Source organism: Antennarius striatus, chromosome 10 (assembly GCF_040054535.1).
Source record: "Antennarius striatus isolate MH-2024 chromosome 10, ASM4005453v1, whole genome shotgun sequence".
Taxonomy (NCBI): domain Eukaryota; kingdom Metazoa; phylum Chordata; class Actinopteri; order Lophiiformes; family Antennariidae; genus Antennarius; species Antennarius striatus.
This window is the reverse complement of record NC_090785.1, coordinates 2,378,691-2,395,765: the sequence shown is the minus strand read 5'-3', so window position 1 is coordinate 2,395,765 and position 17,075 is coordinate 2,378,691. Positions and strand designations below refer to the sequence as shown.

General features: G+C 42.1%; 1 protein-coding gene across 1 annotated transcript; it reads right to left on the bottom strand.

Annotated features, from left to right (window-relative positions):
• Positions 1-394: 394 nt before the first annotated feature.
• On the bottom strand, positions 395-13,797 carry npm1b (nucleophosmin 1b). The gene is made up of 11 exons (XM_068325245.1): positions 13,691-13,797; positions 13,290-13,372; positions 12,814-12,933; positions 12,635-12,728; positions 12,314-12,405; positions 12,075-12,133; positions 11,890-11,971; positions 8,494-8,592; positions 4,374-4,469; positions 4,211-4,285; positions 395-2,790 (listed from the first exon to the last, which is right to left on the bottom strand). The coding sequence occupies exons 1-11, from the start codon at positions 13,737-13,739 to the stop codon at positions 2,737-2,739; spliced, it is 903 nt and encodes a 300-aa protein (XP_068181346.1). The 5' UTR covers positions 13,740-13,797; the 3' UTR covers positions 395-2,736.
• Between the last annotated feature and the right edge of the window lie 3,278 nt (positions 13,798-17,075).

Genomic DNA, 17,075 nt, shown 5'->3' with positions numbered 1-17,075 from the left:
TGCAAATCTCCTCAAAACACATCCCGTCGTGTTTAGAAACCGATAAAGAGTTTACTGTTTGTTAAAATGTAAACCAGCATACTTATTAATTATAGGCTAATAAAGCATCATTCTACTGTTGTATTTGGGGGAAGAAAGAATTGTTTCGTATAGGAAAGCAACGGATGATCATTTAATTAATCCGACATCAATATCAACAATTCAGAAAATAGTGTAAAATGTCAGATCTTACAAGAAGCTCACTTTTCCCATTATTTCACTGCTCCTAAACGCATCATATTCAAAATTCTTTTACCCTCATAATACGACTTTGGAATAGCGTGAGGATGATGTCAGAGAAAACTGTTCGAGTGATGCAAAGTCTAGAAGTTAAAGAAAATAAAAAGTGACTCAATCAGCTGGGATTCACTTTATTCAGGTAAATATCACAGGTAGGATTAAAAAAAAACATGGATGGATACGTTCATCTAAAAAAAAAAAGACATGAATGAAACTCCATTCGCAATCATGCACCAACTATATTCACAAAATGCAATTTGTTTCAAGACGGCCAGCAGATTCCAATACATTTCACAACTGTTCAGTGTATCAGTTATTGATCCCACAGCAAATATGAATGAGTTTCATTGTTAGCATGTCAGATAACAAAATAAACGGATTAGAAGATGCACAAGATTAACTGGATCAATACTCTTATCGATCTTAGTCTCAGTCTAATGGTATTTATCATCTAGGAAACGTTGACCATGCTTTGCGAGGAGCAGCTAAACTACAGTCTTTGCAGTAACTGTGGTTTTAAAAGTTACATTCCAACCACATTTTCTTCTTCACTAAAGTTCATGTTGAGGAACTGCAATTAAAATTCATCAATACAGAATCAAAGGAGGTCAATTTAAAAGAGACAAACTAAAAAACGAGGACGAGAGGGGAAAAAAAACATCTACAAAAAAGCCAAAGAATTAAGAACCGGAGCGGTTAGAAATACTTTTATATAATCTCATTTTTTAGCTGCCACAATTGTGAGTAAAAGCCAGAAATATATTTGTTGAGAGGGTTTAACAAAAGGAAAGAAGAGTAATTAAAGGAGCCAAACTGCTTCTGCCGAAACTCTACGTTAATTTAGTCTAAATCATGGAGGTGAATTTAACGACTTAGCTGAAGCCGTTTACGGGGAAGGAATTCCAACTATCCTTTATGGACAACAAATTGGAATCAGGCGATTTCATTGGTTGAAGATGGTATTGAGCTGCCAACCTTTGGCTCGTAAAAAGTATTACACGGGACCATAAACACACAACCAGCACAGAGTGGGTATATCGTTGTTGTCACCAGAGCACCAACACACAAGAGGGTTTCTGTAAATGAAGTCATGTTTATCTGATACGTTTAAAAAAAAAAAGGATAATACATGTTAATGGCAAGTTAGCAAAATGTTTTTAGCACATTGGCGTGAAAAACGCTCGTAGTTAACCTAGTTGCTGTGTTTTTAACTTTTTGGATGTAACCTACAGTACACTGCTTTCTGTCTGACATCTGGTTTTGGTTTAAATGGCTCCTAATACTCCGAGTCTTGAACTACAGGTGATTTTTGGCTGCAACCGCGGCGATAAATGTCCTCTCAAATGATGACAGATGCTAATAGCTTGATATGAATTTACGCTTCAAAGTAACTGAAACGGGTCAAGGGATATTTACGGGCTCTGTAAGATTAAATGACCCCCAATATAGATTTAACGATAAGCTTTAACTCTACAGGGAACAGGCTGGGTTATTTAAAAAAAAACAAAAAAAACCAACAACTATTGTGTTCTGCTGCCAAAGATGCAATGACAATTGAAAAACAATGAGAGAAAAAGGTTGTAATACAGTTCATGAGCGCGTTTTGCAAGCTAGCATTGTTAGCCAGACACGAGCTAAAATAAAAACAACACATGAAGGAAAATGAAATCGTCCCCCTGCATCCGTTGTTGGAACCGTCTTAGCGTCCACTGACCAAATCTGGTCCATCTCCGTTTTACAGGAGAGATATTTAAAGGCACATTCCGCAATATCTCCTACTGCATTTGAAATGCAAAGCCCCTGATGTTAGCTTCCGCCAATAGCGTTCGAAAAATATACACGCCTGCGGCTCTGATGTCACACAAGTCAAAGAACACGAAGGTTAGAGCGTCGGAGATGCCGATCTCACCCTCTGCAGGGAAGGAGGACACCCAACCTGGTCTAATGTCATTTTTTTACGTAAGAAAAACGTCTGATAACGTCTTTCGTGATTCCTGGTGTCTGTATAAAAACTATTGCTCAGTTTCAGATATAGCGTCGTGTGGAACAAAAAGAAAAAAAGACGAGCTTCAGTTGAAATGAGTTTACAGTCAGTTATCAGTTATCTGCTGTAAAAATATGCAGGTGCAAACATTTATGACCTGCAGGTGCACAAATGTTAAAATGAGATTTGTTTTTCCCTTGTTAGAAAGTAACGTAACACGAAAGCGGGTCCTAACTGGTGGTGTTCGGATCATCCTTTCCTGTAGGGGGTGCCGATGAGCACCGCTACACCAACGACGCAATAATGACGCATAAATTAACTGGTGATTTATTTATTTTTTCCCCATTTTTAGCCCTCAGCCCTTCTGTTCCCAACCAGAGCTAACATTGATGACATAATCAGGCCAAAGAGGACACTTTGCCGACTGTGCCTTTAAAAGTCGTGCAGGATGCAAAACAACAACACAAGTTTGGTTACTTCTTCTCGATCTTCAGCGTTTGTACAAAACTCCAAAGGTCCTTGACTACCTGAGGAACAGAAAACACAGGAAGTGAACGATAAATCATCTGAACAAAATGCTGCGGAGCGTCCCACCGTGACTCACTTTTTTACTACAACTCGCTTTTTTTTTTTGTGCGTCTCGCCTGTGGGAACACTGAGTTGAGACCGGGGGTTGTTGGGGGAACAACGAGGCTTGGGTGGGGGCAACAGTACATACCAGAGAATATGACTAGGTGCTCCAGGTCTGACAGATCTCAGCATTGGCTGATGAAACCAAAGCGCTTGCACAGATGTTTCTACACATTGGGATCAACAAGCTCTCATGACCCGGCTCCACCCCCCCCCCCCCAACTCTTTTCCTCGTCCAAGCGGCCCTTGCATCAGTCTAAAGAGCTTTCACCTGCTCCCATAGCGGCACAGTTAACAGTTTAGCGCCGCCACGCAATCACAAACGGCTCTTTTGGAGCAAACGCCCCCTTACAGGTGCTTTGAGACAGAAAATGCTTCTAAAGTCAAGTCAAATAATTTAGTTTGCGGCCGTAATTTAAAGGTTTTACTGGTGATTCATTCATGCCAGGTAAAAATAATGTGTAAGGGCTGTTGTTTTTCTTCGAAAATGACAAGCAGCACTAGAAAAGATTTAAGTTCTGGATTTAGAAAAACCCTCTGGTCAAAGACCTTGAATGCGAAAGAGACTGGTACCATCCACATACCGCCAGTCCCTTCATTAAGGCTACAAAAGACACTCAATGCAGTAAATCACCCAGAAAGAGTTCGCCTTGGCAGGTATACTCCCATTCCATCCCCAAAGAGCCCACCGACACAAAATGAATATAATTCAAAGGGCGAGCGCACAGTGTTGGGGAGACGTCGGAGGGATAATGGACAGAGTAAGGCATGAGGACACCATGAGGAACAATAATGCATTCCTGGTCATCTATCACACAAAAAGCGCTCAGGGTTACTGACTGGAGTGTTTTAGTTTGTATGAAAGGAGAAAAACAAGCAGTAAATGGATGAACAGTCCACTAGCACTATGACTCTGAAATGCTGAACGGTATGTTTGCAAGTTGGCAGCTCAACAAACACACAATGTCGACGAAATGTTCTGCACCTTCAAAGGCCTCTGGGTTAGCTCCTAGACGGCAGAGAAAGATGCTAACCATCGTGTAAAAAGTTGGACTTATTTGTCTCAAGTTTTAACTTTGAGAGTGTTTAAATGAGAGAAAATGTGAAAAAGTCTCAAAAGTGTATGAAGTGTTTAGTTTTCAGCCATAAAACATCCATAATAACTGTAAAAAAAAGCCAGCTACGTCATAGATTTCATATTGAACGTAACTCCTGCGGTTACCAAGGCACAACTGTAAATACACGTCGCACAAACCGAACCCGCCATTGATGTACAATCAATAAATGCAGACACAATTTCCAGTTATGAGGACTTACCTTTTTGTCTATGATTTTATACGAACACCTCACAAAGTTCTCAAACTTCTGCTCAGTCTTCGGCAGTGATTTCCCCTGACGAGAAAAAGGCGTTTAAAAATCATCAGCTTAACCACGCGTCCGACAAGTGTGGTCATTTTGCCAGAGAGGATGACAGCCTTACCTCCTTGGCTCCCGCCGACAACTTGTTCTTAATCTCAGTCAGAGAGAGAGATTTGGACGGGCCGGCCTGGGGTTTGCCTTTTCCCGGGGTGGGGGTCTTGAAAAATATATAACATCAAAATAAGAAACGCTGTTTGATTTGACAAATGGAGAGAAATGTACAGACGTGGAGATGAAAACTGAAACTTAAGAAGACAAATGGAAAAATACGACAATATTTTTCGTCTGTAGGTTCAGATGAATGTTTTCTGTGCGTCCGTTGGAAACCATAGAAACCAAATTGCTCCCAGCTTCTTGTTTATTCCTCCTTTTGTTGACCAACAACAACAACAGCCAGTCGGAGCCGCGGGCCTATCGTGACACGTTCAGTCTGGGTCTGTGTTTAGAGGCTTGGCATGGGCGACCGGTTGGAAGCAGATAAAAGCGCCAGAAAATCTAATTACACCATCTTTTTTTTTTTTTTTGGCTGATTTTTTTTTCCTTTTTATTTTACACATACATCAGGTACAAATTATTATGTTTTTATTGTTTGTGAGCAGGAGAGGGCAAGCCCCGACACCGCTAGAAGTAATAAAGACTCTTTGTCAGGTTTGTTTTTCCCTCGATGGTGAATCCCCAACAACCGAAAATACACCCAATGTTTTTAAGCTTGTTCACAATTTAAAAAAAAACTTTTTTTTACTAACAAACCAAATTAATTCCACACATAAGAACACAAGTTGTCCTGTTCTAAAATATTTGGAGGATCAATATCACAGTAATACTGTCACAGAGTCATCTTCAATGCCGGTGTTTCTGTGTTTGTGAGAAGAGTAGCATTAGCATTGAGCTAGCGGGCCCACAGGTGTGTCCAGACCTCAGAGGTCCTAAATTAGAAGTGCATGAATGTGACAACAACACACACAGATACACACACACAGACACACACCATGACTGCATGTTAGACAAGACAGAAATCTTGTCCCTACACGCAAAGCCGGTGTGGAATCCAGAGAAATTGCAGGGTTTCATTGATAGCCAGAGACACATTCGAAAGAAGCGACTCTTTAAAATGTGAGTCAAACGGCAACAAAACATCAACAGCCAATGGCTGTCCGGCAAACGCTTCTCCACTCGGTTGTAAACAGGTTTGGATGTGTGTTTTACATCAGATTCAAGATGATTTAATCCAGACTGTTTTTTGCTAACCGGCTCCGTTCATCATGTGATTTAAACCAGAAACGAAATCAGACGCAATGGTGAAACCGTTCACCATGATTACGTCACTCAACAACGAGCTAACAAGAAAACGCGATGCAACAAAACACAATTAACACGTGGAAAGAGACAGCTTTTTGTGTGCATGTGTGAACCATCTGACTGCAGCACAGTCAGATGGTTCTGCAGCGTCACTGAGAAATCACGTCTTTCCATCTCAATCCGCTCTTCATTTCATTTTAGTTTCCAAAATCTAAATTTTAAATAGAGAAAATTGAGCATGAAAACGTAGCATCAATTTGTAGGAAAGTTAAGCTAATGTGGCTGAAATCAAATCGTTTCCAGAAGTTGTCAGGTCTGCGCAACTCAAATTTCAATTCCATCCGAACCAAAAGCATATCGCTCGCATCATGGTCCAAAAACTAGCATAAAACCAAATGTATCTTGCTTTGTTCTCGTTCCCGCCTTAAACCCAGCTTTGAGATAGTTAAAGATCTCCTTCTGAGATCTTTAACTAGACGTGTTCATCATCATCTGAAGCCTGTGTAGCAGGCCGACAGGTTAGCAGGCTGCTAAAGGAATGAACAAGTGGAATCCTAAAGAAGTTTCTTACTTAAATATAATTGGAACTCGTTAAAATTCAGAGCAGGTTCTCCATATCCGACCTCTAGTCTAACATTCTTTGGATAAAAGCAATAAACAAATACCATGTGTTACTACTTCATACTTCAAACACCTTTTAGCAACTCCAGGCTATGAAGGCCGGCGTAAGGCCTGGAATTTAAAAACAGGTGGAATGAGCTACAGAAAATAAATCCTCACTTTAGTTTAAAAAAAGAAGCAATTAAGTGTCCCTGTCCCCAAGAGAAGTGGATTTTATGACACAGATCAAAAGGTATAAAACGAAGAAAACCTTGAAACACACATTCCACGCCGCAAGAAGAGAGCGCACGTCCCGCTGGCTCCCGGCCAGATGAACGCACCACGTATTTATAATTTATGGACAACTCTCTGCTTCCAGAAGGACAGCTGTGGACCTGGAACAGCTGATAAACACACAAAGCTTTTTCATCTGGGCCAGACACTGATTACAGATGCCACGAGACGTGGAACTTAATCACAAGCACGCCATCATTTGATGTAATCTCTTGTCTTCAATTCAGGGCAAACACATGGTTGTGACACCTTTTGCTCATCAGGTCTGTCAGGCTAGGGTAATTGTCGTTCTGTCGGGGGCCCTGAGGCTCACGTCTGGGGGGGGGACGTCATGCGATTGCGAGCTGTGACTCTAATCCTCAGATTCGTGTGTGTTCTTTTCCATGTTTTTCATCTGTACGCTCATAAATCCCTTTCGCGTGTGCGCCGCGTCCTTGGACTTATCTAGAACTCGCTCTGCAGAGACGAATGTGAGCAGACGAGAGCGTGAATCATCGAGGTTCTCCTCGGGTTAGCGAACACGCAGTCGTGCGACGAAAACGATCCAATGCTAACGGCTCGAGAAAGGGCAACTATTTAGACAAAAGTGTCTGCGAGTTAGACGCAAAACATCCCGACACCTCAAGGGGAAAAAGTCAATTCGTGTTCACCACGCAGGCACCTGCAGACTCACAAGCTTTTGGGAGAAGCCTGAGACAAGCGGGTTAACGACTTTACGACAGCATGACGTGCACTCAAAAGCGTCGTCCTCTCCGAACCCATCAATCGGACGACGCCAGCTGCCAGATAAAGTGACTTCGGGATCGCCGCAACTCAATTTAGCCAGGTTTCTTGTTACGCAAGACGGGCGCAGCCGCCAAAATCTGGGCAGTGAGAGGTGAGAACGGCGGCGCTGGCAGCGCATCAGACGAGCTGATCTAATGACCAGTCACCTGTGTTTAGGAAAGGAAAAAAACAGACGCCCACGCCCCGCTTCCTCTCTCCTCAGGGGCATCTGGAAGCGCGAGCTGCACCAGACATCAAACGGCGGTAATGGGAGCAATTGGGAGAAGGTGTGTCCAGGAAGTGAGGGGTGTGAAGAGGTGGTGGAGAGGGAACAGTTGTTGTGTACGAGCGGGGAGGGTTCGAGGGCAGTCGACGCTCCCCCAGGCCAGAAAGTTCAAGCGGTGGGGACGCTTTGCGGCCTGCAGGCTGATCCCCCCCCTCCCCCCTCGGAGCGTTTCAAGAGCCACACGGTGTTTATGTCTGGACGACCGCCACCGCAGACTCTCACACACACACACCGAGAACGCCAGCCCCCCCCCCCCCCCCCCCCCCGTGTGTGTGTGTGTGTGTGGAAAGGAGGTAGAGGGGGGGATCACTTTCTCACCTCAGGAATTTAGTGATCCCACGGCTCAGTGTTTAACACGATAAGAATTATGCAGCTTTCTTTTCAAGACATCAGCGAAAGGGGGGGGGGTGTCGCACCATTTGGCCCGATCTGGTCGTTTTTTTGTTTTTTAAATCTCGACAAGAAGTGACTTTAATTCGTCTTAAGTTAAAGAGCAGCTACCTGATTTGTATTCCCTAAAGTGTATGTTGTGTAGGTCGATGGCGGGGTCAAGCCGTGAGGTCGCGGGTTTAAACCTTGCCCCAGGAAACCTGTTGGGAGGTCAGGTGTGTTTGCTTAAAGAAAGTTCAAGCCTCAGGTTTTAAGAGGCGTCTGTCCAAGACATTCCATCCAGGAAACTATCAGGCTGGGCAAAGGTGTGTTTGTTCCAGTTTTTTTTTTTTTGACGTGTTTCAACTGACAGGTGTTTAAAAAGGATTAAATGTGCTGTGCATCGTGGGTAAAGGAAGTGGTTATTCTGTATTTCCTGCTGCATGCCGTAACAAATCAAAGAGATCTCTTCTGATCTCAGCCCGTCTCTTCACTATTCTGATTCCTGCTGACCGATTCGCTGACTGAACATAAAAAACTACAGCCAATCAGGCGACGCCGGTCCTACCTTAAACTGAGGCTTGTCTGCCGATCCTGATGGTTTTCCGGTCGGGCCATTTTGCTTCACCGGAGTCTTGTTGAACTTCTTTGCCGAAGACTCTGAGCTCTGAAAGGAAAAACACAGCACTTTTTAATTCTACAATCTGCTACCGAGTGTTCCTGACCTGAAAAACCAAATTATTTTGTTGTGCCAAAGGTTGAAATATAATTTCAAGCACAGATTAAGAATATGCATGGCATCAAAACCCAATTATGTGTTCTAAATAGGAATATCAACCGCGTTAAAATCCAAAAGCTGTACAATTTACGTTTCACCAACTGAATGATTAACGACAGTCTCCAGTTTTAATAATCAATATTTTATTTTGATTATTCCTCTCAGAAAAAAAACAATTATCCATCTGCACGTTGGACTACAAACATAACTTCAACCAAATCAGAGTTGACGGCAACCAAAACTGAAATTAGCTCCGGGCTGCAACACAATATGAAATTAGAGAGGAAGAAGTACACATACTAGGTAATTTGTGACTAATCAGATACTCAGTACCCCAATAACCTGTCATTGTTCTGCACACTGGAGGCCTTCCCGTCAGGTTTCCATTGCCTGTGTAATTACCTTGTAATAGCCGAGGCAAGTACATGCATTTCCTGCACACCAAGCCTCTCCTTGCAATCACTGGTATTCACCTTGGAATGGGCTAGAGGTGTAATTGCCTGTGTTGACATAACTGCTACAAGGCAATTACACGTTCTTTCCTCCAGCAGTGCTTGACAATACAAGACGCTGTTGGTGCGTTACGCTGATGTTCGGAAAAAAACATTATGCTTTCTCCAAATCGGACGTAGATGTGACCGATCGTTTTGCGATCCGATCTGTGGGTTCGAGTGTTTGTGGCCATTTCCGCCGTATTCGGTCATGTGGGATTTTATGGTTTTTATCCATAAGAATAAACAGGTAAATAAAACCTACAGAACATCTGAACCCCATGTTAACACCTGACCCGTAATGCCTGCCAATAAAAAGGCAACAGCGTGAAGCAGCCAAGACCGGTAACAACACGATGATTCCTCCTCAAGCTTTTACTTCAGTGTCTCAAGTGCTGCTAAAATAAATGAGAAAACAATTTGTCCAGTTAATTCAGGAATTTCAAGGCCGGTATCACCCTAGAAAACAAAAAACTGTCTCCAGATGGGAGGACAGAACGATATTTATGTGACCCAGCAGTATTGACTGTGCAAATTTTTTCGGAATATGTCTGTGATGGGGGTTTTTTTGTGCCGCTGTACTGAAAATTTTTGTACTATTTATCAAACTAAGATTGGAAAGAACCTTAACCAGGAATGTTCCATGACTTAACGTTACCGTTAAAAAAACGTTAAAACGTTAAAAAAACAGGCGGGTCTTTGCCTGGTTCTGTCCGAACAAAGACAAATTTTTTAACGCAATTTACAGGAAACTTTTATTTCCATAGCAGTGGTTGTGTTGCTGTTAAAGCTAACACTGGAATTGTGATATTTGTCTCAAGAAGGGGAAATTTATTGTCGTGGCGTCGCTTTTAAAACTCAAACTAAAGTCACACACTTCAAGTGGAGCTCTGATCCAAACGTGTGTATTTTGTTCTGCTGTTGGTGCAAAAGTGTGAGGTTTACAGGGAATGCATCCAAGGCGGTATTTTTGCAGTGTTTACATTGTGCAATAAAATTCATATGGATTTTTTTTTTAAAGTCTGGGGATGGGGGGGTTGCATAAAGAAGGGGGAGAGGGAGGCAAGACAAGAGAAGAACTCAACAGGTGACAAACACTCAGCTGTCATCTGACCCCGAGGCGCAGATCGGCGCTCATGTCACAGGTATGTGCATCTGCCCCGCTTTGATCTGACGCCTGGCACAGTTTGCACTGGGGTAACTTCTCTTTTTTTCTTTTTAAAGAGAAATCACAAACAGACACCGGCGTGGAGATGAAGTCAAAACACACAAACACACACACACACACACACTTGCAAATGATTGTGTTAACATGCACAACAAGCGTTCAAAGGCAAAGGCCAGGTGCAACACTGAAATGGCAGGAGACGATAAAAAAGGAGCAATCATATTAACAGAGGGATGACAGAGGGACAAAGATATGCAGAGTTACAGGAAAATGGGGAAAGATGTTTCCCATAAGTGGTGTGTATGTGTGTGTGTGTGTGCGTGTGTTCGTGTGAACCAGAACGTATGCATGAGCAGATCGCAGTGTTTATTGTTCCTTTGAGCTTTGCTGCAGACATGCATACATACAGTACATGCGTGTTGTGTGTGTATAAATCCTTCAGTGTGTTTCTGTGAGCGCGCAGGATAACACAGCGCCGTCTCATTGGTGAGACGGTGAGAATTCGAGTAGATTACAGAGGAGAAATCTGATCATTACACCACTCAGACCCTGTGTTTTACTCGTGGAAAACAGGTGGGCACATGAGCCAACAGGATGAAAAAGTTTCATGTTTTGTCTCTTGGAAAAAGGTGGACGGTCAGAGAGTGCAGCACTGGGAAGGGCCTGCAGATACGAAACGCCGCTATAGGAACGGTGTTTGTAGGAGTTGGATGATGTAAATGGGAGCGGGCCGACTGAAGCAATGTGGGGAAATTCCTTAAAGGCGCAGGGGGTGAAACCCTCGGCTACCCTGACACCTGGTGGACAGCAGGAGACTGGAAACACTTCAAACTGGTTCTATGATCAGATTTTTTTTTTTTAAGTCTGCAGATCTACACAGAAACATTTAGTCTGACCAGAATAAATCATACAGCTGATCAACTTTACACAAATTTTAACCTTTAGTCTTTGCCACCGTTGTGTACGTTCCCGACACGTTATTGTTCTGACATAAAAAAGCATTGATGCTTCATGAAATACTGAGCTAACCCTGCTAAACTAGAGACGGGTAGAAACATGTTTCAGTTCATCTGCCTCGTCTTTACATGCTGGAACAATACAGGTAGTCCTCAAAATATGGACATCCAACTTAAGAACATTTGTAGCATTACCCTCAGTGGATTAAAGCTGGACTTAGCCTCTAAGATTCATTCAGCAGAGGTAGAGATGTTAAAGTCACATTATGGTACTACAGGATTTTATTTGTTATATGTTATTTTTATGTCCTGTAATTGTTTATGGTCAGTCTTAGGGTATAGTACTTTCATATTTATAGTAATGACATTTAAATGACCTCAAATGGTGATTATAGATTGGAATTTAATAAATGAGTTACAAACAAGTCAGCTTCGGAACAACCACTCTGAACCAGTTGTGTTTGTAGGTTGAGGACTACCTGTATACTGAACTTCAGTCGATGATGTCTTTCGTTGTGCTAAATCATGAAATGACCTGGTAACATGTGAAGCACATAAAAAAAAGTCTTACTTTTGCGACTTCTTTTCCAAATTTCTTCTGAGGCTTCACATCATTGTCATCACTTTCATCATCATTGTCATCATCTTCATCGCTACAAGAAGAATAATGATGGAGTCAGGGAAATGTCACGAATCCTGACATTTGTGTGTTTGACTAACTTTTGTGCTTTTGTTGATTGAAACATAAAAGCTTACTCATCGTCATCTTCATCACTGTCATCTTCTTCATCATCAGAATCCATCTTTAGTTTTTTCTAAAATGACAATAAATCATCAGATTTAACGTCAACGTCCACAGCAGCAGCTTTTAGGAGTAAAAACACTTTTATCTCAAACTATCTTTACTTCAGATGACAAATTAAATCTGTTCCTGTAAATTCTGTTCTTTCCTTTGATTCGGTGAACCGAGATGGACTCAAACAAACTGTAGCTACCATTGGAGGCTTCTTCCCTGCCATCAGGCTCGCAGGCCGCTTCACTGGAGAGGTGTTATTCTCTTCCTCCTCATCGTCTTCTTCCTTCACACCTACAAAGCAAAAACAGAACAGTTAAGATTTAGACCGGACAGCCCTTCCAGACCTTTCAATGGTGGAAACAGATATTTAAACAGCAGATACTGCTCATCAGCTCACAACAACGTGGGATGCTTCACACAAACTTTGATTTTTTTTTTTTTCTTCATTGAATGAAATGAAATGATGCATGTCTGGAAATGCGTTTAAAAAATAAAAGGCCACTGCTGCTTTAATACTCACTGACAAAATGCTGCCCACTGATGTGAACTGGTCCAGAGCCAGACTGGAGACGAAAGGTGACGGGCGGCGTGATCTCGAATCCGCTCAAACTCATCTGAACAAGACAAAGTTGACGATTACAACAGCATAATAAGCAATTTAATACAAAAAAAAAAAAACGCAATTCCTGATTTGCTCACGGAGGGCAAGACGGATGGTTTCAGAACAACCAGGGGCACTTTGGTCGTTTTCCCATCATAAGTCAGAGCCTCGACTTCAACCATGTGTAAGTTGTCCTCGGCCTCGGCTCCCAGGCACACCTGGAAAAACAGCAACACAGGTGATGGGTCAAAACAACACCTCCACGTTTCTGCATCATCATCATCATCATCATCATCATCACCATCATCATCATCGTCATCACCTGTGGTGACCTTTTCCAGGGTGTTATAACCTGTTTACACCTGAGCAAAACATCAAAGCAACTATTAGCCTTTTCCTTTGTGATGGTAATGAAGCTGAATGAGATGGACACACGTTCGGTGTTAATGAAACACACTGTGACTCCATCACTCTCTGCAAACAACAGGAACCTCTCAGATTAAACCCTCGAGGTGTTTCCAGTCGAAACCTCCGGTCGGATTGGACCCCCAGCCGGTCCAGCTGTCCTCCTTACCGCTTTGAGGGACAGCTGCTGCTCCACGTCATCGTCGTCCACGTCAACTTTGAACTCCCGTTTGTCCGATTTGAGGGTACAACCTGGGGAAACGAACGCGTATAAGCCGTTAGTAACACCATGTTTTCACTCAGACCGAACAACTCGCACAAATGCATGCTATAGTTTAGCATTAGCATGTTCGGTCTTCGCTATAACGCCGTATTAACACACTCGGCTCGGCTAACGTTAGCAAACAATAGAGCTGATTTGGCGCGGGCGTGGGAGAAGAGGTTAGCCAGCTATTTAGCTACTGGTGATCAAATAATATTCCTAAATTGTTAATTGTACGTGATAAATATAGATATTAATGTGATTGTGCGACTAAAAACTATGAGGTTTAGCAAAACGAACGAGCTCACCAAATAAATACATTTGTGGTCTGCTCACTTCGGAGAAATCGTCCTCCATCTTTGCAGTAGGTGGTTCGACTTCCGTAAACTGGTGTAACAGACACACAGCTCAGCGAATGGCAAAGCAGAATGTCCCACGTGTAAAATCTGTATGAGCCAATAGAAATAAAGAAGAGGCGGGACTTCTGTAACTGATCATTACAGTGGATGGACGCTAGATGGGGCTGTCGTAGTGAAGATTGAGGCCTGCCTGCAGTAAAACGTCTGCTGAAAAGAAGTGTTTCAAATAATCAAAGCAATAATTCAAAAGTTTAATTCTATAGATAATAATATCACAAAGACTGTCGTATGGTATTAATATAACGTGGATACATTTAAATGAGATCACAAACATCCAGTTGGAACTGAAGAGGGTTTAGGAAAAAATCATCAAACCATCAAAGGAGTCCAGTTGCTTTAGATTCAAACTTCAAAGGATAATTAATCCCATCATAGAGCAGTGAATAATCCAACACTTTATCGTGAGCTGTAGTCCTAATCCATGCCCACATTAAAATATAGTTTGTGTAACACAAGACAAGCAAGATGGCAAATAATTTATACATTTGATTGTGAAGAAGTGACATATATTGTAAAAATATCAGTGCTCACAACACAACCAACAGTTTTCTCACCATCGTCGAGGTCTTGGCAAGTTGTTTGTATCTTCCTAATTTGTAACAGCTTCCTCAAATATTAGCAATTGCATCTTTTATATTAAGATTGGGATATTCTCCCTGTTGTCCATCGTTTAATGTGATGTTTTCGACTAAATAAAAGAGGCCTTTGGCCAGTGATATTAAAAGTCCTGCCCAGGGGGCTGCTGGAGTCTTTGAAGAGTCTTCAGTGGTAGTTGATAATATTGATGATAAAATTAAAAGCCGATGCAGTCTCATAAACCACAGAGAACAGGTATTAACCAAGTATGAAACTTTCCGAATTGTACATAAATATATTTTAACAATGGCACTGGAAAAAAAACCTAAACATGTGAAGATATTCCTCTAACTAATTTGTCAATTTGTCAATTAGATAATTGAACACATAATGTGCCTTTAAATCCAAGGATGTCAAATTAATAAGAACTAACAGAAGCAATATTCATTATTTTTTTACATGATGCATTCATTCTCTCGCTGTCAGACGGAGCAGTTGTTCTAAAGCTGCTGAATGCTTTCCCTCAGAGGCCTTTTCATACTGCAAGCCTAAATAAAAGTCATTTCCTGGATGGTTTACGTACCCACTGGTGTGTTGCAATCCTTCAAATCTTCCAGTTTAGCCCTGGCAGACTTTGTTTGGGAGCAGGAAAAAGTCGTTTTTGTTTTTTTGGGGGGGGTTTTTTCTTTCACTTTTGGCTTCTTGACAACTTGACTCCACTATATTTTTGGTGAAAGATAAATCACCTCAAGACACAAGCATCTAGAACAAAACATAATCAATCACACTGGGAGACGTCCTATCTTCCAGCGCACCTCATGCCCGTGTTGACCAGATGTTGAGTCACTGAGCTTCTGCGCCAGCGCTAAGAGGAATGAGTCATTTTCATGCATGGCTGAAAGCCTGAGAAGCTTTTAATGCGTGGATCCACTCCTCATGACTGATAAGTCACTCAACACTTCTGCTTTGCACTTAGAGATTCGTGAAAGTAGGAACAGAAGAAATGGTTGTGTTTTGTTTTTTAACATCTATTGTCACTGAAAACCCTCAAAGTTTCTCTAATTTCATTTATTTCCTATCATCACTAATCATTCATCGTCATTATTATTCATTTTTATTCACTGTATTCTCTTACTTCTCTTCGTTGTTGGAGGATGACGACGTTCCAACTTGGTGCGCCCTTCGTGCGCCTTTACGCGTGCGTGCGCGTACGTGAAATCGTGCCAAAGCGGACGCGCGCGCGTGCGCGCGAGAGGAAGTGGGCGCGTGAGTGAGGAGGCTCGTGCGTGCCTGTCATGTCATCGTGATGACTTAACTCCGCCCATCCCTGTCACGCTGTCAGAGCGCAGACGGAGGTCATCCATCCTCACCTCGCTCAGCTGGAAGTGACTCGATGCTGCAGGACCCCACCACCACCACCACCACCTCCACCCCCACCCCCCCCCAGCCAACTGTTGTTTATGAGACATCATTCCAAACTGTAATGACTAACAGCAAAAAAAAAAAAAAAAAAAAACGGGGCCAACTGTTCTCTGCGCAGGTCCATCATGCAAAAACGTGTTATTCAAAATTAAAATAGTTTTGTATTTATTGATTTTTTTTTAAAGATATTTGCCTAAATGTATTTTTTTTATTTTGGAACGTTTTACTTAAGTAATATTTATTTCTTTTCTTTTTTTTTTAATGTTATGATTAATTTCTGAACTCCTAAGATCTGTTTTAGTTCCTCAGGGTCACGTTCTGACAAAAACAGAACACTTAATCTGTCAAATTTAGGTTAAAAAAAATGATTAAATTTTTTTTAAAAAAGGTGAAATAAATGAAATGACAAAAAATAAGCTTGGGCCACACTAACACTGGTTGTGAGTCATTGCATAAAGTTTCTCTGGGAAAAATTGCTCGTGAAACGACCCATGATATTAATGCAAAGTCTCCATCAGAATTTACTTCATGGGGTGCGTTCAGTTTTCCACACGGGCCGAGTTTCATTCGCGCTCTTTTCATCCCAGCGTAAAAACCTGCTCCTTGGGAGCAAATCTTACGACCGGAAATCTCTCAAATAAGGAATGCACACGTCGTAACGTCGACTTATTGCTTGAAGGGTTGTTGATTTAGGGTCATAACACAAAACATGTCCCTATATGCAAGCGTTATTATCCAAGTAGCCCCAGCTAACGGCCCGTGGCAGCGTTTCCAGGACCATGAAAGCCCTTTGTCAAACAGAGCCTCAAGTGTCAACACATTAGCGGCAATCAAATAGTTTTGGCAGTGCGAGGCAGCTTCCTGCAAAATCTAGCGGCTCCAGCAGCTGCAACATGGATCTCTGGACCAATAAAGAATTTTCGAAAAAGAATTTGATATCCCTCGCGATCGACTTTTTTTGGCACGTTTTCCTTTTTTTTTTGCGGCTAAGAATCCCAGCTAGCCACGTTAGCCTCGCTTAAACAAACACGTCTTAAAACAAGAGAACTTTATTTCAACATCCTCATCTTTATTTGTCTACTTTGTATAAATTTGCAAATGTGTCACCAAAACTCAAACAGACGCTGAATATCTGGTTAGCCCGGGTGATAAAAATGTCGTGTAAACGTCTCGGCAGAACGGAATGTATGCATCCGAATAAGACGGTTATGGCCATCGCTTAAAGTTTATTTTACGGAATTCAGCCGACGCTGAGTTACGATGGGTAGTTTATACA

Excerpts from the sequence above, each read along its gene's own strand:
- npm1b (XM_068325245.1), bottom strand. The coding sequence starts at position 13,739 with ATGGAGGACGATTTCTCCGAAGTGAGCAGACCACAAATGTATTTATTT. Across the intron at positions 12,729-12,813 it reads AACCATCCGTCTTGCCCTCC|ATGAGTTTGAGCGGATTCGA; the intron begins GTGAGCAAATCA and ends TGTCTTGTTCAG. Across the intron at positions 4,470-8,493 it reads CAGACAAGCCTCAGTTTAAG|ACCCCCACCCCGGGAAAAGG; the intron begins GTAGGACCGGCG and ends ATATTTTTCAAG.